At 36.7% G+C, this 18591-nt stretch overlaps 1 protein-coding gene across 1 annotated transcript in view; it reads left to right on the forward strand.

The window, feature by feature from the left end:
- Positions 1–18591, forward strand: part of LOC106470918 — a 50257-nt gene that overhangs the window by 15563 nt on the left and 16103 nt on the right. Inside the window, exons 3-8 of the mRNA XM_022399563.1 lie at positions 1373–1545; positions 1948–2921; positions 5562–5655; positions 9285–9481; positions 10215–10294; positions 16799–16911. Coding sequence (XP_022255271.1) covers positions 1373–1545; positions 1948–2921; positions 5562–5655; positions 9285–9481; positions 10215–10294; positions 16799–16911 — 1631 coding nt within the window. The remainder of the gene's footprint in view (positions 1–1372; positions 1546–1947; positions 2922–5561; positions 5656–9284; positions 9482–10214; positions 10295–16798; positions 16912–18591) is intronic.

Consider the following 18591-nt stretch of genomic DNA (forward strand, 5'->3'; position numbering starts at 1 on the left):
GCTGCCTTCCCTCTAGTCTTACACTGCTAAATTAGGGACGGCTAACGCAGATAGCCCTCGTGTAGCTTGCGCGAAATTCAAAACAACCAAAACCAAACCATCCTATGCGTACCAGAAGCATCCCACAGTTCTCGTATAAAACAACAGAGAAGACTACTGTGAAAGTTAAATTCCCTGTAGCTCCAATGATGTTGGGTCACTGTTTGAGTACACAGCAAGACCAGTGTAAAAGTTATATTCCCTGTAGCTCCAGTGATGTTGGGTCACTGTTTGAGTACACAACAAGACCAGTGTAAAAGTTATATTCCCTGTAGCTCAAATGATGTTAGGTCACTGTTTGAGTACACAACAAGACCAGTGTAAAAGTTATAGTCCATGTAGCTCCAATTATGTTGGGTCACTGTTTGAGTACACAACAAGACCAGTGTAAAAGTTATAGTCCCTGTAGCTCAAATGATGTTGAGTCACTGTTTAAGTACACAACAAGACCAATGCTCTTCTTATTACTTGTTCTATTTCTCTTCTTTTCACGTGACCAAACACCTCAGTTTCGCTTCTCTTGCTTTTTCCCCAATTCCACAGACTCCTGCCATTTCTTTAATTTTAGTATTCGTTATCTTTTCTGTCTGGGACACTCCCAACAGCTGTTTCAGCATTCTCATTTCTGTTCTTATCAACAATCTTTCTTCTTTCTTCTTCAGGGTCCAGGTCTCGGATTCGTAGAGGAGCACCAGTTTAATCACGATCTTATACACTTTGTCTTTCATTGCCCTTGGTAACCTTTAGTCGCATATGACTGTGGCTACTTCCCTCCCTTGCTTCCAACCTGCCTAGATTCTATCTCTCACTTCTTCCTTCACTTTTGATTGTACTTCCCGAGTATCTAAAGTCTTCTACCTGTTCCAGCGACTTCCCATTTACATCTGTGATCTTAACCCTCTTCCTTCTCACCATAATTCCATTTTTCTGACATTCATTTTCCAAACTATTTTGCCACACTTTAACTTGCGTTTATAACTCCTCTTCACTTTCAGCTTTCATGACAAGGTCATCAGTGAATAAATGGTTACCACAGGGATCTCTTACAGCATTACTTACTCAAGACGTATATGATAATAACAAACAGCAAATGGCTAATGGCTAACCCTTGGTGCAGCCTGATATTTACTTCCACTTCTCAATTTACCGTCTTCACTATTGTTTTCACACCTCCATATGAAGACAATACCATAAAATATAGTAATAATAATCTTACTTTAAAGTAATTTTGTAAATATTAAATTTTATACAATTTCTTCTATCTTGATATAAAATAGATTTTAAAAGGTTTAGTACTTATATACATATTTAAATTATTCTCTCTTTTTTTCAGAGCTGGAACGAGACAAGGATTATCAAGCCACCATAGCAGATGTAGAACGAGTTGAATGGATTTGGTGTTTGTATTTTGCTTTAATAATTCCAGAGGTTTTCACACTTTTCAGAAGTACCAGAATGTGTGTATTCAAGTCATACAGAAAACCTCAGCGTAACACATTTTTAATTGTAAGTATAGACCCAGCATGAATAAGTAAGTGTGTGTTTTTGAATTTTGCGCAAAGCTACAAGAGGATTATCTGCGCTAGTCGTCCCTAATTTAGCAGTGAAATTCTAGAGCGAAGGCAACTAGTCATCACCACTCACCGCCAACTCTTGGGCTCCTCGTTTACCAACGAATAGTGGAATTGACAGTCTCATTATATGTGGCTGACAAGAGTAGCTGAAGAGTTGGTTGTTGGCGCTGTTGAACAGCAACCATCCGCCTAGTTTATCAGTTCAAAAAAAAATTAAGGTCGGTTGTGTGCAGATATTCCTTTGTGTAGCTAAGTGCTGACACTGTTAATATATCAAAGTGAAATAGCAAAGTTAATTTGTTTGGCTTTAGATATTTTCTTTTCTTATTTTTAGGTTTTTATCGCCGAATCCCTACATAGTTTAGGACTTGTGCTTTTAGTCTTCGTCGTTCTACCAGACATGGACGTCGTAAAGGCTGCCATGTTATCTAGCTGCGTTTGTTTCATGCCTGGTCTGTTGGGATTGTTATCACGTCACAGAACCGAAGAGAAGCGCCTTCTGAAGGTTTTCCTCGATGTCCTCTCGCTATCAGCACAAGCAACTGGTTTTGTAGTATGGCCCTTTGTGTTAGGTAATCGCCAGTGTTGGGCAATTCCTCTCGCTGTTATCTTTGTGTCCATGAACTACTGGGAGAACTTCACTGACCAACGCTCTCCAATAGGGCTCATGAAAACTCTCGCTAAGGCCAAAGAAGACTTACGAAAGAGTAAATATTACACATACATCTTCATTTCAATCTGGAAAATGGTGTTAATTTTGTGTAGCATGTTGGTCTTCTTGATGATCACCACGAACGATGTGAGTGTACTTTTTCAAAGTTTTAGGGCCAGCTTTAAAAGCCATCCCATTGTGATCGACCAGATAAGAAAGTCCGTCGTAGTAACCAAAGTGCCAGAATTGGCAACGACAAATCCTCTGGACAATCCAACAGAGATCATGTCCAATGCGATGACCCCCATTTATTTTCTTATAGTGCATTCTCTCGCATCTTGGCTTTGTTATGTGCATGGAAAATTTGCTTGCAGAATTTGCATCCAGGGATTTAGCTTTGCATTCCCCATTAGTCTAGTGATCCCTGTCTCCGTATCCGTGCTCATTGGGATTTGTGGAATTCGTGCGGAGGATGTTTGTTTCTTTGAAAAGACTTTTCCAAAGTATCTCTTTTGGACCTGTCCTCGGAGTGACTTCTTTGCAGACTTTGTTTTCCAAGAACATGCGTGGGTATGGGTATTGTGGCTCCTCTCACAGACGTGGATAGTTATTCACATCTGGACACCGAAATGTGAAAGACTTGCATCGACTGAAAAGTATGTTATTTTTGTAACTAAATGTTCTTACTCAAAATTATGGTATTTTTAGAGAAGTCCGTAAGTGAGTAGACATATGCCAAAAGTGGCCAATGTATTTTTTTTTCCTTGTTTCTACATGTACACGAGTTTGTATGGAATACAGTTGTAATGAATTTGTTGGCATAGAAACGTGACATTACATCCCAATAAGACTCACGTAAGGACCGAATAAAAAAAGGTGGTGTTTCAAAATGTAATAAGCCTAACACTATTGACTTATGACAGATATAATTAATTATAGTCATCCTTCATCAGCAACGGTGTTCACACCATAATAATAATAATAATAATAAAGATTATTTAAATCATATCACTCTATGCTTACCTATTTGTGAGTTTCCCGTATTGATCCAATAAAGAAGAATATAGTTAAAATTATAATTAGTATTTTTCTGGGCGAATATCACGTGTATTACCAACTAATGAGTGATATTTCCCCAGTTTAAGCGTTATACACCATAAGTATTGTACTGGGAGTTAATTCACATTAAGTTAGCCTACTTTGAGGTAACAAACAATAATATTATTCCCACGCCTCTCCTCATGTATTGATTGGTTCTTTTAAACGTCCATCATCTTCTATCACTTATCAGTCTCGTTACGACTCTTGGCCGAAAAGAAGGCGTAACCCTTTAATGGCCTGCTCGCCCTTGGACTAAAATGAAATGACAACAATAATAAAGAAATTTAAAAATTGGTTTAGCCTCTACCATATAAATACGTCTTGAATAATTCATTGCACTTGGCCGGACATGGTCTAGTGGTCAACGTGCTGGACTGTAAACCTAAGGGTCCTTGGTTGCACTTCGTATTTGGCCATTATTGTTTTAATAGGAGTAACGGGCAAATTCCTCAATTCGATTAGAATAACACAAAGGTTTTCTAGCGCCCTGTCTTCTATTCTATCAGTTTTAAATTAGGAACGACTAGCACAGATGTTCCTTGAGTAGCTTTGCGCGAAACAAACAATCATAACACTTTAAACACATGAATAAACAGAGATTTAAACATGAGTAAACACAGACAGAAACAAATGAATAAAGGCAGATATAAGCACATGAATAAAGACAGATATAAACACACGAATAAAGGCAGATATATAAACGAATAAAGGCAGATATATGAACAAATAAATGCAGACAAAACGCTTGAATAAGCGCAGACGTAAATACGTGCATGAATAGAGATATAAACATGAATAAATGCAGACAAAAATACGTGAATTACGGAGGCATAAACATGAATAAACGAAGATATAAACACATCAATAACGCAAATTTAAATACATAAATAAAGGCAGATATAAATATATGCATAAAGAGAGATATAAACATGAATAAACCGAGAAATAAACTTGATTAAACGCAAACATAAACGCATGAATAAAGGCAGACATAAACACATGAATAAACGCAGACATAACCACATGAATAGATCAAACATAAACACAAGAATAAACGAAGATATAATAGTTATAATAATTTTCTGAATTTACTGCCTTTAAGCTCAACATTTATATAAGTTTTCAGTTCACATTACTTGGCAAACCCGACTAGATGAGGGATATGGTTTTGAGTGACGTCAGCTGTCATCAGCTAGATCGATTGTGACGTATGTCATCTAATGGACCTTTGTAAGGTTTTGGTTTTGATATACGCAAACTTTTATATTATATCATTCCGAGAAATACTTTGAAGCTATCCAGTTGCCCCCAGTGGCACAGCGATATGTCTGCGGACTTATAACGCTAGAAACTAGGTTTCGATACCTGTGGTGGGCAGAGCACAGATAGCCCATCGTGTAGCTTTGTGCTTAATTTCAAACAACAACAACAGCTATCCAGTTTTCCAATGTGCCGAGCGGACCTGCTGTTTAGCGTGCTCGAGGTTCAGGTTTCGCGTCCCGTTACCTGAAAAATGCGCTCCGCACTTTGACATCAAGGGTGCACTATAAAAGTAAGGTCAATGTGAGTTGATACATATAAGTTCAGATTATCATGTGGTGAAAAAGCAGAAATGGATGGTAGTTTTAACTGGATATCTTCAAAGCATTTTTCTGCATAAAAGAGGGTATATATCAAAAACATGGGACCGTGAATAATATCTCTCACAAATACAGATCTCAGGTTATTTGTATTTAACAATATTTTCCTTTACTTATTGACACAACGTCAGGGGCCCGGCATGGCCAGGTGATTAGGGCACTCGACTCGCAATCTGTGGGCTGCGGGTTCGAATCACCGTCACACCAAACATGCTCGCCCTTTCAGCCGTGGGGGCGTTATAATGTACGGTCAATCCCACAATTCGTTGTTAAAAGAGTAGTCCAAGAGTTGGCGGTGGGTGGTGATGACTAGCTGCCTTCCCTTTAGTCTTACACTACTAAATTAGGAACGGCTAGCGCAGATAGCCCTCGTGTAGCTTTGCGCGAAATTCAAAACAAACAAACAAACACAACGTCAGACGATACCTTTATTATTGACACACGTCAGACAATACTTGTATTTTTGATACAACATCAGACAATATTTTTTATTATTGACACAACGTCAAACAATACTTTTCTGCTAATGTTGAATTATTTTCCTTTCTTTTGCAGACTTTTTACAAATCCAATGTACGTCAGTGCTTTGATTGACCAATCGGTGGCTTTAAACCGAAAACGAGATGATGAAGTTGAAATCAAAAGTGAGGTATGCTCGAAAATGGCACTTTGTTTAATTTTTCATTTGCGGTACAAATTGCGATACATGGTGTACGAAAGGTCTGGAACCATAGGCACTTGGGTGAATTCTAGAGAATGTTGTATTTGTAATTCGAAATAAGTTTGGATTAATAGGAGGATTAACTCGACCTTGACAGCACAATAACCAATCACGTATCTGAAATTGAGAAAAGCTGCAAATCATCTATGGTTCCAGACTTATTGGACACCCTGTATTAGTATAGGGTAATTGGAAATGTTATAATGTTTATACAATATGCTTTGGTTTTGAAAGAACAGAACGAATTATTCGACATTTGGTGCATTAAAGTGCTACAATTAATCAACTATAGTGCATATTCAAAATTTAAAGACAAATACTGGTCTCCGTAAAAAAAATACAGATCTTGATATTACAGCCGAATACATCGTTAGCAATTCGGTTTGGTTAGGCTAAGAAATTATTCATGAAAAATTTCAATCATCTCTGGAAGTTTACAGACATACAACGCTAAAAATCCTGGTTTCAATACCCATGGTGAGGATAGCACGGATGTCCCACTGTGTAGCTTTGAGCTTAAGATCAACTAAACCAAACCAAAATTTTCCTGTATTATGGTAATTCGTATGTTCTTATTGGTTCTTGGAAAGCTAAAAAGTTTTCTGCTGAACGTAGCTACTGAAGTTAACATACTAAAATCCTAAACTCTTCACCATATGCGAGTGTTCATAGAATATAAAAAAGTCATGTTTGCATCGTCTCATCTTGGATTCTTTTAATTAAGAACGTTCATATGATATTATTTGTACTTATATGTGATAGTTTGATATATTTTGTGTACGAGCGCATGTCGCAGGTAACAGTTCTTGTCACTGATACTACACTGTTAGAAAGTTGCTAACAACACTAGCGACGTTTTCGACCGTAATGCCAAAATTTGAAATTATAACGAATCATTTCGACTTAAAATGACAGGAATTTGTCAAATTTCAAATGTATTAGACCTAAAGTAAGATCGGTGTTTCTGATTTAGCTAGTACACTTTTTGATATTTTGTTCCTACCATTTATTACTCTTAAGGGACAGATATATGTCTTCGTAGTTTATAACTAGATGGTGTGGGTTACTCTTAAGGGACAGATATATGTCTTCGTAGTTTATAACTAGATGGTCTGGGTTACTCTTAAGGGACAGATATATGTCTTCGTAGTTTATAACTAGATGGTCTGGGTTACTCTTAAGGGACAGATATATGTCTTCGTAGTTTATAACTAGATGGCCTGGGTTACTCTTAAGGGACAGATATATGTCTTCGTAGTTTATAACTAGATGGTCTGGGTTACTCTTAAGGGACAGATATATGGCTTCGTAGTTTATAACTAGATGGTCTGGGTTACTCTTAAGGGACAGATATATGGCTTCGTAGTTTATAACTAGATGGTGTGGGCAACAAACCTTCTCCATCTGTCCTACCATATACGATTCAGATGTATGAAATAACAGTGTCAAAAAAAAATAGTTTAACCGAGAGGTGAAGAAATCCCGAATGGTGGTTTTAGCTACATAATGGTTCTCTACATATACCCTGATTTTGAACGCTCCCAAATAGCACAGCGGTATGTCTTCGGACTTACAACGCTAGAATCCGGGTGTCGATACCCGTGGTGGGCAGATCACAGATAGCCCATTGTGTAGCTTTATGCTTAATTACAAACAAACAAACAATGATTTTGAACTGATAGATTAGAGGGAAGACATCCAGTCAACAGCACCTACCGTCGATTCTTGAGCTATTCTTTTCTGATCTAACAGTGGCATATGACCTTCACCTTTATAGCACATACAATGACCCAACAAAAAAAAGTTGCGAACCACGAATTCTCATATTCTCAGGCTGGCTACATGAATCATTAGGCTATATCCAAGCCATGGATGTTCGAAGAGAATTTAAAACGTATTTTTTTCGTGAAAATCAAGAACCAAGAACCACTACTTGTATACGTTACAGGTTATTTTTATATGACTCGATTATTCCCTTGTAAGCAATGACTTTATTTCAGTAAAACGTAAATTGTGCGTTAATTTACGGTTTTTTGCAGGAAGTTACAAGTAGTTGAATATACACCTACATCTAGTTAATTAAAAACGACGTATAACAGCAGAAACTATCTGTTTCACATAAGTAGTTACAACATTGGAATACGTTAGGTTTAGCGTCTGTTTTTGACTACTATTTAAAATACATTACGCCCTCAGAAACTGAATTGATCAGTTAGTAAAAATGGTATTTATAGGTTTAAAATTTAAATCCATAATTGTTTTCAATGTTGTTGTTTTTAAGCGCAAAGCTACATCATAAGCTATCTGCACTCCGTCCACCGCGAGGAATCGAACCTAGGATTTTAGCGTTTTAGGTCTGTAAAGTCACTGCAAACTCATCAGGGAACAATTCTTCAACAAAAGAAACTGTTTACGATGAGCATTTGCAAATCGATCTGATTATTTGTGAATTATTTGACAAACTTCATGCGAGTATTATCCGCGACTTCAATACAGAGTGTGCCCCCCCCTAGTGGCACAGCGGTATGTCTGCGGACTTACAACGCTACAAACCGGGTTTCGATACCCGTGGTGGGCAGAGCACAGATAGCCCATTGTGTAGCTTTGTGCTTAATTACAAACAAACAATCAATACAGAGTGTGCCCCCCAGAAGCACAGCGATATGTCTGTGGACTTGCAACGCTAGAAACCGAGTTTCGATACCCGTGGTGGGCAGAGTACAGATAGCCCATTGTGTAGATTTGTGCTTAATTTCAAACAAACAAACAATCAATACAGAGTAGTCACGTCAACGCTTTTATAAAGTATTTTTTATGTCTCTGAAATGGTTATATTGATTTTTAAGAGAAGTAGTTAGTGGAAATGGGAATTTTTAACCTGATGCACATGTGTGCTAAATGGTCAGGATATAGAACTCTATGACTCCAGTATATCCGTCCCTATTTTCAACTACTGACCAGAAGGAAAACGAAGAAATCCAAATATTCGTATTGTATGGTAATATACCTGTAGTAGTCGGCAAGCGGCTGTTCGTTTCCAATGAGAAAGTACAAGTTAAAGACGAAGAGTCAACAATGCCCTATTAACCACCATCCACCATCACGCTTATACACAACCACAGCTTAAAGTGTGGGGAATAGTTTGAGATATCGCACAGATCCACACCTGGCCCGCCAGATCCGAAATCCAGAGCTCTACCAAAGAACCAACCTGCATCCAATATTAGAAGAATGAAAACCAAGCTTTTGATTTAGTTATTTTTTTATTGAAAGATGGCTAGGATGTATTGTTGCTAATACTTTCACATTATATCGTCTGTGTAATGAGTTGTAATCATTTCTAGTGAATCTGGAATTTATAAACAATATTTATTTATAATCGTATGTAACACTGGAATCAGCGACCCGCCCTCTAATGTCATTTTTCCTTTTTTCCTTTTTTTTTTCAGGGAAAAAATATCTTCAATCTAATTTTTTATAAACTGTGATGATTTCGAAATTTTAGTTTAGTATAATCTCGATGTTTTTAAGCATTTTAAACTTGACGACGTTTTCAGAAACTTGACAACGCAGAAAAAGAAGAAACTCAAATATCCAGATTGTACGATACTGTACCTGCAGAAATTGGCAGGGACCAGTTCATATCCGTAGATAAAGTGCAAAATAAAGACGAAGTGTCAAGAATTTACGGATGCGCGACTATGTGGCACGAGACAGGCGAAGAAATGGTCCAGATGTTGAAGTCTGTCATGAGGTATGAAAATTATATATACTCTACTTTTGTCTGTGGTGGGGGAAGTAGAGGCTACGAAGTATCCAAATTTAATCTCTTTTTAAAGTAAAATATAAAAAACAAACAAGGCTTAGTTATTTTTAATGAAGGGAAAATAGGATAATATATCTAAAATACAAACGATGTTTAAATATTTGTTTAATATTGGGCTTAACAATCCCTGGACATAACTATATATATATATATATATATATTCAGTAAAAACTTTATTAAACCGGCATCTTCCGGACCTGGGCAGTGCTGGATAGGCGGAAATTCCGATTACGAAAGCGTTTTCCTTACAATATTTTACAGGAAAAATATTGACACCTTGTTAATATTGTAAAGTACAGTACTTCTACATCATGTATAACAATAACAGTATTAACTAATGATAAATATCGTAAAAAATCATAAACTGTATGAAAAATCTATATAAGTACAGTATTTTAAATGTACAATACGAGAGGCTAACAATTGGAGTTTGTCGGCGGGAAAAATACGTAAACAAAGCTATAGCAGCGCCATTAAGCTACAATAAGCTATAATATTGGATATATTGATATTTTCGGTTGGAAGAAAATACCGGAAAAAAAAGCATTGTACTGTGCATATAATGTCATACATTGTATATGTGTGTGTGTGTGTAATTTATGGTTACTAATGTTACTCAAATTATTTATATGTCACCATGACATCGTCCATTTTGTTTCAGGGTGGATGAGGATCAAGCTGCACGTAAAAATGCCCAGAAATACCTTGCGATTGTGGATCCCGACTATTATGAGTTTGAAGGTAATGTCAATGGATTTCATTCCAGTTTCTTATAGTTGTTTTCTTAGTAAAATTGTTTACTTCGAAAAGCTCTCTAATAAGTTCTTTAAAAACTCTGTTTAGTTCTATCGACAATGAATTATATAATAAATCAGACATTCTGATTGGAACTCATCGCGTGTGTTACAAAATTCACTATTCCACACATTGGAAGTGTTGTCGTAACTGGAAAGACTGGAGGAAGGAGAGACCGTAAAAGACAGAGGTGGAAGAGGTCGTGGAAGAAAAGGGTTGATTTATGTCAAGAGTCCATCTAAATGGGGGAATGTATCAACATTGGGCATTCTTTGTGCCTCAGAGAAAAAAAGATCTGTGGAAGACAATTATCACTAACTTCCTGTTTGGATATGGTACATAAAGAGATGTGTGGAAGACCATGGTCACCAACTTCCTGTTTGGAAAAGATACACAGAGAGAAGAGATCAGTGGAAGACCATGGTCACCAACTTCCTGTTTGGATATGGTACACAGAGAGATCTGTGGAAGACAATGGTCACTAACTTCCTGTTTGGATATGGTACATAGAGAAATCTGTGAAAGACCATGGTCACCAACTTCCTGTTTGGATATGGTACACAGAGGGATCTGTGGAAGACCATGGTCACCAACTTCCTGTTTGGATATGGTACACAGAGAGATCTGTGGAAGACAATGGTCACTAACTTCCTGTTTGGATATGGTACATAGAGAGAAGAGATCAGTAGATGATCACGGTCACCAACTTCCTGTTTGAATATGGTACACAGAGGGATCAGTGGAAGATCATGGTCACCAACTTCCTGTTTGGATATGGTACACAGAGAGAAAAGATCAGTGGAAAAGCATGGACTTCAACTTCCTGTTTGGATATGGTACACAGAGAGAAAAGATCAGTGGAAGACCATGGTCACCAACTTCCTATTTGAATATGGTACACAGAGGGATCAGTGGAAGATCATGGTCACCAACTTCCTATTTGAATATGGTACACAGAGGGATCAGTGGAAGATCATGGTCACCAGCTTCCTATTTGAATTTGGTACACAGAGAGAGCGATTTCATACCACAGTGTCTTGAACTCATATATTTTTATTTCGCCTTAATGTGTGTGTTATATTTACTGTCTGGAAATATTCTAATATTTCAAATATGTTGATTCTGGTATCTTCAACCAGAACGTCACCTTCTGCGACACATGACTGAGTTAAACGCCTAGATCAAAGATTCTTAGAATTAAGGTATGCCCGTCCCTAGCTTAAAGATACTGACCAGAGAAATACCGCAAACCAGCTAGAAGAGCATGTAGCGCATAAAGGCTTTGTTTGGTTATTGAATAGGCTTTTCTATATAACGATGAAAGTACGGAGCGCGATATGCTACATGCTAAGCCATGCCTGAACAATCAACATTTTGAAAACACCTCATACATACTAGGCCATGTCTGAACAGTCAACATTTTGAAAACACCTCATACATACTAGGCCATGTCTGAACAGTCAACATTTTGAAAACACCTCATACATACTAGGCCATGTCTGAACAGTCAACATTTTGAAAACACCTCATATATAGTAAGCCATGTGTGAACAGTCAACATTTTGAAAACACCTCATACCATACTAGGCCATGTCTGAACAGTCAACATTTTGAAAACACCTCATATATTGTAAGCCATGTCTGAACAGTCAACATTTTGAAAACACCTCATATATAGTAAGCCATGTGTGAACAGTCAACATTTTGAAAACACCTCATATCTAGTTAGATTGAGCAATAAAGAGAGAAAGCAAACGACAAAAAACAAATTTAAACATCTACCTTAAAACTCTGTCTGCTTAATGTGGACTGCATCTTATCTTATCTGTTGATTATAAGATCAAAGATGTGTGTGCTGTTAACTCGAACTGTTCGAACCAGATTAAACAAAATGGCTGACATGTACACGAACCCGACTTCTAATCTATTTCGAGCTTATCTACAGCTTGATAAAACATTAACACAATTCCTCTTAAGCCTTGTGGAGTAGTTTTAGATGTACTTACCTATTTTAACCTACTTGTATAGATGGTATATCAATTACTTGGCACAACGCCCTTGATCAACGGTCTTAAGCATAAAATTGCAACAAAATACCCATCATGACGAGAACACTTTGATAATTCGACTTTTTTGTGTGTATACCCATCAAGACGAGAACACTTTGATAATACGAACTTATTGTGTATACACCCACCATGACGAGAACACTTTGATAATACGAACTTATTGTGTATATACCAATCATGACGAGAACACTTTGATTATACGAACTTATTCTGTATATACCAATCATGATGAGAACACTTTGATAATACGAACTTATTGTGTATATACCAATCATGACGAGAACACTTTGATAATACGAACTTTTAATCACCTCACCATGCTTGTATTTATAGACCTTCAATCTTGTAGAGTAACTTGTGTAGCTCGTAATTTAAACCGATATCTGTTAGCCCATCCCAATACGGTGTCTAGTTAAATTATGTATATTAATTCCGATAGGTTTGACAGTTTGTTTGTTTTTTGTTTTATTTTCTTTACCTCGGAATGTGATGTAATAAGTGTTCATTAAATATGGAAGAATCATAGATAGGATGATGGCATACCTTCTCAGTGTTTTGTTAACGGGGTATCGTCCCCCCTCATATATCAACAGCATAAGTACTGAGTCAAATTTCGTATTCTCTCAAAGCATAAATCAACCATCCATTTCGGGTATTCCTGGTTTAAAGGAATAATGCCAGACAGGTAAACTTCCGTCGTCTTTCGTCAAGAGGTCCGAAGATTTGGCTGGATGGAATGTTAATGTGAGAACAATTTTAACAAACTCAACGAAGTTCTGTTTATTTCCCGCTTTACGTCCAATTGTATTGCATATCTTACAGGCTGAGAAACCGAAATAAGATTATTCAAAGATAAGTCGATCTACAGCGAGTTCTTAGACCACAATACACATTCTCTGTGACCAATGAGAAGAAAAATGACACCAAAATATGCCTGCTCTGCTTGACAGTCCCAGGTCACCCCCAAACGAAAGGTCAAGGAGGATAAAATGTAACTGTCACAACGAACAGCAAATAAGCTCCTTGACTGGTCAAGCTACAAAAATGAACACCCCAGTCTGATGTCCACCAAATTTAATATGTTTTAAAATTAGAATTTAAAGTAACTCATAAAAACTTTACGTATAAGGTATATGACATAGCCTCTGTTAGAGTATGATTTTCAGTATAAAAACTTTACGTATAAGATATATGACATAGCCTCTGTTAGAGTATGATTTTCAGTATAAAAACTTTACGTATAAGATATATGACATAGCCTCTGTTAGAGTATGATTTTCAGTATTTGCATACTTCACCCTATTCCTCTCATTTTTCAAACTATTTTCCTGAACAGTTTATTATATGAAAATAAGAGATGTCAGATAAGTGTATATTACTTAATCTGGCTTTTCTGTATGTTTCTGATTCAATATGATATTTCATGAACTTGACTTCAACAATATATATTATTTAAAATGAATAATGCTCTTCCGAAGATATTAAGACATTATTACTTTGGTAAAAATAAATTATGCCATATGAGTTGTTTCTTTCATCTTCGCCCTCCAGTGGCACAATGGTATGTCTGTGGACTTACAACGCTCGAAACCGGGTTTCGATACCCGTGGTGGGCAGAGCACCGATAGCCCTTGTGCAGCTTTGTGCACAATTAAAAACAAACAAACATCTTCCATTTTCACAAAAAGAAACAAGAAAATCAAACGTTTTTCTCATTCGTGTTATATTTCGGTCTTAGGCCTACGTCACGAACAACTGAATGGAACAGGGCTGAAGATGAAAACAGTTTATGGAACAAACAGTCATAAATATAAACAAACGCGTCTATCATGTACACTAATGATCAGTGCGTTTGTTTGAATATATGACCGTTTGTTTCATAGTTTCTTTTTTATCTTCATCCTTGTTCCATTTAGTTGTGCCGCAGGTAGGCCTAAGACCGAAGCCTAACTCCTGTTAAACATTTGTTTTTCTTCTCTCTTTTTTAAGATGACAAAACGAATTGTACGGATAATTATTTCTTTTTCACAAAGTTCTGTTTGTTTGTTTGGAATTAAGCACAAAGCTACACAACAGGCTATCTGTACTCTGCTCACCACGGGTATTGAAACCCGGTTTCTAGCATAGTAAGTTCGCAGACACATCGCTGCGCCACTGGGGGGATTTTCACAAAGTAACAATATTTATTTAGGCTGGTGAAAAGCCATCCGTGAGTAAAACATGTATAACGAACCTTATCGAAGACCACAGTACACATTCTCTCTGCAGTTGATCAATCAGAAAGGCACAGAATAATAAGAAACATTTAGTGCATAAAGGCCCGAACTTTGGCCTACCCTAAATGTTACAAACGGAAGGACTTGCATTCTAATGTCAAAAACTTGAACAGTTTTTGAATTACAACAGTAGGACGCAGCTCTGTGGTAGAGCTCTGGAAATCGGAGCTGGCGAACCAGGTTCATATCCGTGTGATACAACAAAATATTTCCTGCAATTTAAGCTGTGGGAGGCGTTTTAAGAGTGATAATCAATCCCTTAGTGTGTACGATGGAGTAATGTTGACTGGTTGCCCTACCTCTATTTTTAGAACTTTCTCTTTCTTGCTAACAAACAAATTACAACATTAAAGATATAGCCATAAATACAAAATGAAATTACAACAGCACATTCGAACGAGTTAGAGTTCATGCACGCATACGAAATTATCGTCAAACTAGCACGTAAAACTCTTTCATAAGTTATTAGACAGAGGTAAATTAAGTATGGTGTTTAGATTGTTAAACAAGATACATGTTACGTTCAATGTAGCTATAAAAAAACTTACAAGTGATAGAAAATTAGTTTGATAACAAGTAGAATCCTTAAGACTCAGTCAGTGGTGAAAAGCTTATTTAAAGCACATAAATGACAAAGAGTTAACAGGATTTCTTCACCGCAAAATATAGTTTCTTGTTTAACCACTAGCTTTTCTAATCAGCTAAGCCTAGCTTCTCATGGGATCTTGTGTGATAAGGTTTCCTGTTTAACAACAAACTTTTATTATCAGTTAAGCCTAGTCTCTTGTGATCTCCTTCATAAATCGGTTTCTTGTTTAATAAGAAGCTTTTCTAATCATTTAGTCTTAGTCTCCTGTGAGTTTTTGCGTATGAAGATTTCTTGTTTAATAACAACCTTTTTTAATCAGTTAAGCCTAACCTCTCGTGATCTCTTACGTAATAACGTAAACCTAGCCTTCTATCTGATTATGAGCTCTCAAACTTGTTAAGTCTGTGCCGTTTATTTATTTAAAACTACTCGCATACAGAAATAATATTGAATATTTTGTTTGCTAAAAACACACATGAATTCGCCCGAAATACAAACAATAGGATCAGATTTACATATTTTCAATCATCTTATAGTTGTCTGTCTGTTTATTTATTTTGTTTTTAGCGTAACGCTACAGAATAGACTATCTGCGCTGCGTACACCGTGCAGATCGAACCCTAATTTTAGCGTTATAAGCCCTGAAGCTTATCGTTGGTTCACTAAGCTTTTTATAAACTATCAAAATGCAAAATATACAGAGTGATCAAAAAGTTAATTGCCCCAAAACGATAAGCTAATCCTTTTTTATATATATATTTAATATTAACATACGAATATATATTGTTACGTCTCTGGTTGTTTGTTAATTACTCGTAAAAGTTCTTTCCGAAGAATTTCAGCGATACAAGTCCTTTCTCAAAAACTAGTTTATTCTTTCTCAATTCAACTTTGCAATACACTTAATTTCCACAGTCACTTTAACTAAAACATACGCTATAATTCTCAACAAACGATTCACGCACTTTACTTACTACCTCGCTTGACTCGACTGTCCGTCTATATCTTCAATCTCTCTGTCTGCTTTCCAATTCTATATATATGCCGTCACTTCTCACCGGTCTTATATATACGAAATAGAGGGCGTCTGGAGAACACTCGAGGCTTCACGAACGGACATGATCTTTCTAGAATCTCATGGCGTGTTACTGTCGTAACAATATTAATAAGAAATAACTGACTCAGCGGTAAGACTCTGCACTTATAGCGCTCAAAATCAGGTTTCGACACCTGTGGTGGACACAGCTGTGTAGCTTTGCGCTTAACAACAAACAAACAGACGACAACTATTATGGTGTAAAAAAAAACACACATAAAATATCAACTAGTTTCGGTGCTGCAAATCAAATGTTATCCACACGGTGATGGAGGGCACCTAATGTTTTTGTTGTTGTTTTAAATCCCTGTGCTACATATACTCAAGAGTAATACCAGCCCTTATTTTATTTTTTTTAGAAACATCTCTGCCAGTTTCTTGAAAGGGGAGATAAAATAATGGCATTTCTTTAATTTTTAGTTCATATTTTCTTTGACGATGCCTTTGAGCTGTGTGAAGAAAATGACGAAGACTTCATGGTGAACCGTTTCGTAAAACAGTTACTGCAAGTTATCAACGTTGCTGCAAGGTATGTACGTCACTTATGTGCAAAGTTTATCTAACATTTTTTTCTAAGAACACACTGAAAACCTTGTAAAGAAGTGATCTGATATTTATTCATTGTTGTTGTTGTTTTTTACAAGAGTTTTAGAACAATAACTTGTGTATAGATTGCCAGAATGATACCTACGCTTTGGAATTATGTTTCATTACCGAACTATTTAACAAATACATTTCATAACTCTCTGTTTCACTACGTAATTGCTTAACGCTCTTCATGTCACTACTCGACTGTAAAGGCCCTGGCATGGCCAGATAATTAGGGCGCTCGACTCCCAATCTGCGGGTCGTGGGTTCGAATCCCCGTCCCACCAAACATGCTCGTTCTTTCAGCCAAGGGTGCGTTATAATGTGACGGTCAATCCTGCTGTTCGTTGGTAAATTAGTAGCCCAAGAGTTGGCGGTGGGTGGTGGTGACTAGCTGCTTTCCCTCTAGTCTTACATTGCTAAATTAGGGACGGCTAGCGCAGATAGCCCTCGTGTAGCTTTGCGCGCAATTCAAAACAAACAAGCAATACTCGACTGTATTGCAACTCTGTACGTTATTACGTTAAAAACACACTATGTCATAACTCAACTGTCTAATAACTCTCTGTTTCACTACGTAATTGTTTAACTACTCGACTGTATAACAATTCTGTGCGTTATTATATTAGAAACACAGTATGTCATAACTCAACTGTTTAACAATTCTAACTGAATTTTAATATAAGAGACTACAACTTAAAGCACCAGTGACACTGGTGGGTTAAGTACAATCGCTATTTACGTTGGAAAGTAATAATATCCACAGGGATGGCCTTCAGAACTGTTCTTCCAACCAATAATGACATATTTTTTTTCGAATACGTTTCAAAAATGTGCTCTTCTTCAATGTTAACCGCCAAATATATGGACCTGTTTCGGATTCTGTTTGTTGCCGTTGGGGTTCGCTTATTGATTAATTGTCTTTTTTGCCTTTTTACAAAATTCAGTGTAAAAAATTGACCAAATATAGCATTGATGAAATATTTTATTTTCTTTGTAAAATAGACAGGAAACTTTGGCTGTCATTAAGGGATTAATTGGAATTTTGTTAGTTTTTAAATCTTTTTAAGCCTACAATTACATATGAGTCTTCGCTATTAGTGTCTCTGATAGCATATGAATCACACACAAAAATACATTTATTTTATGCGGGCTGCAACACTTGCTATCAAGTCGTCGTATTAATTTTATGCTGGCTGAAACACTTGTAGTCAGTCGTTGCTAAATTTTTGATGGCTGTAAAATAAGGACGACATCACGACACTTCACATTTTCGATTTTTAAATTAAAATTCAGCTAAAGTAACGTCTGTATTATCGGGTAGGTCCAAGTGACCATATCTCATTACGATATTACGAAACAATTTAAAATAAATTCGTCAAATCCTAAAAACCAGTAAGTAAAAGTTGATAACAAAAATGTGAAGAAATGGAAAAGTTTTGGCAAAAGTACTGAAACAAGAACATACGAAAGAATAAGGACGACTTGATAGCAAGTGTTGCAGCCAGCATAAAATTAATGTGACGACTTGATAGCAAGTGTTGCAGCCAGCATAAAATTAAGTGACGACTTGATAGCAAGTGTTGCAGCCAGCATAAAATTAAAGTGACGACTTGATAGCAAGT

The sequence above is a fragment of the Limulus polyphemus genome, unplaced genomic scaffold (assembly GCF_000517525.1).
Source record: "Limulus polyphemus unplaced genomic scaffold, Limulus_polyphemus-2.1.2 Scaffold4292, whole genome shotgun sequence".
Classification (NCBI taxonomy): domain Eukaryota; kingdom Metazoa; phylum Arthropoda; class Merostomata; order Xiphosura; family Limulidae; genus Limulus; species Limulus polyphemus.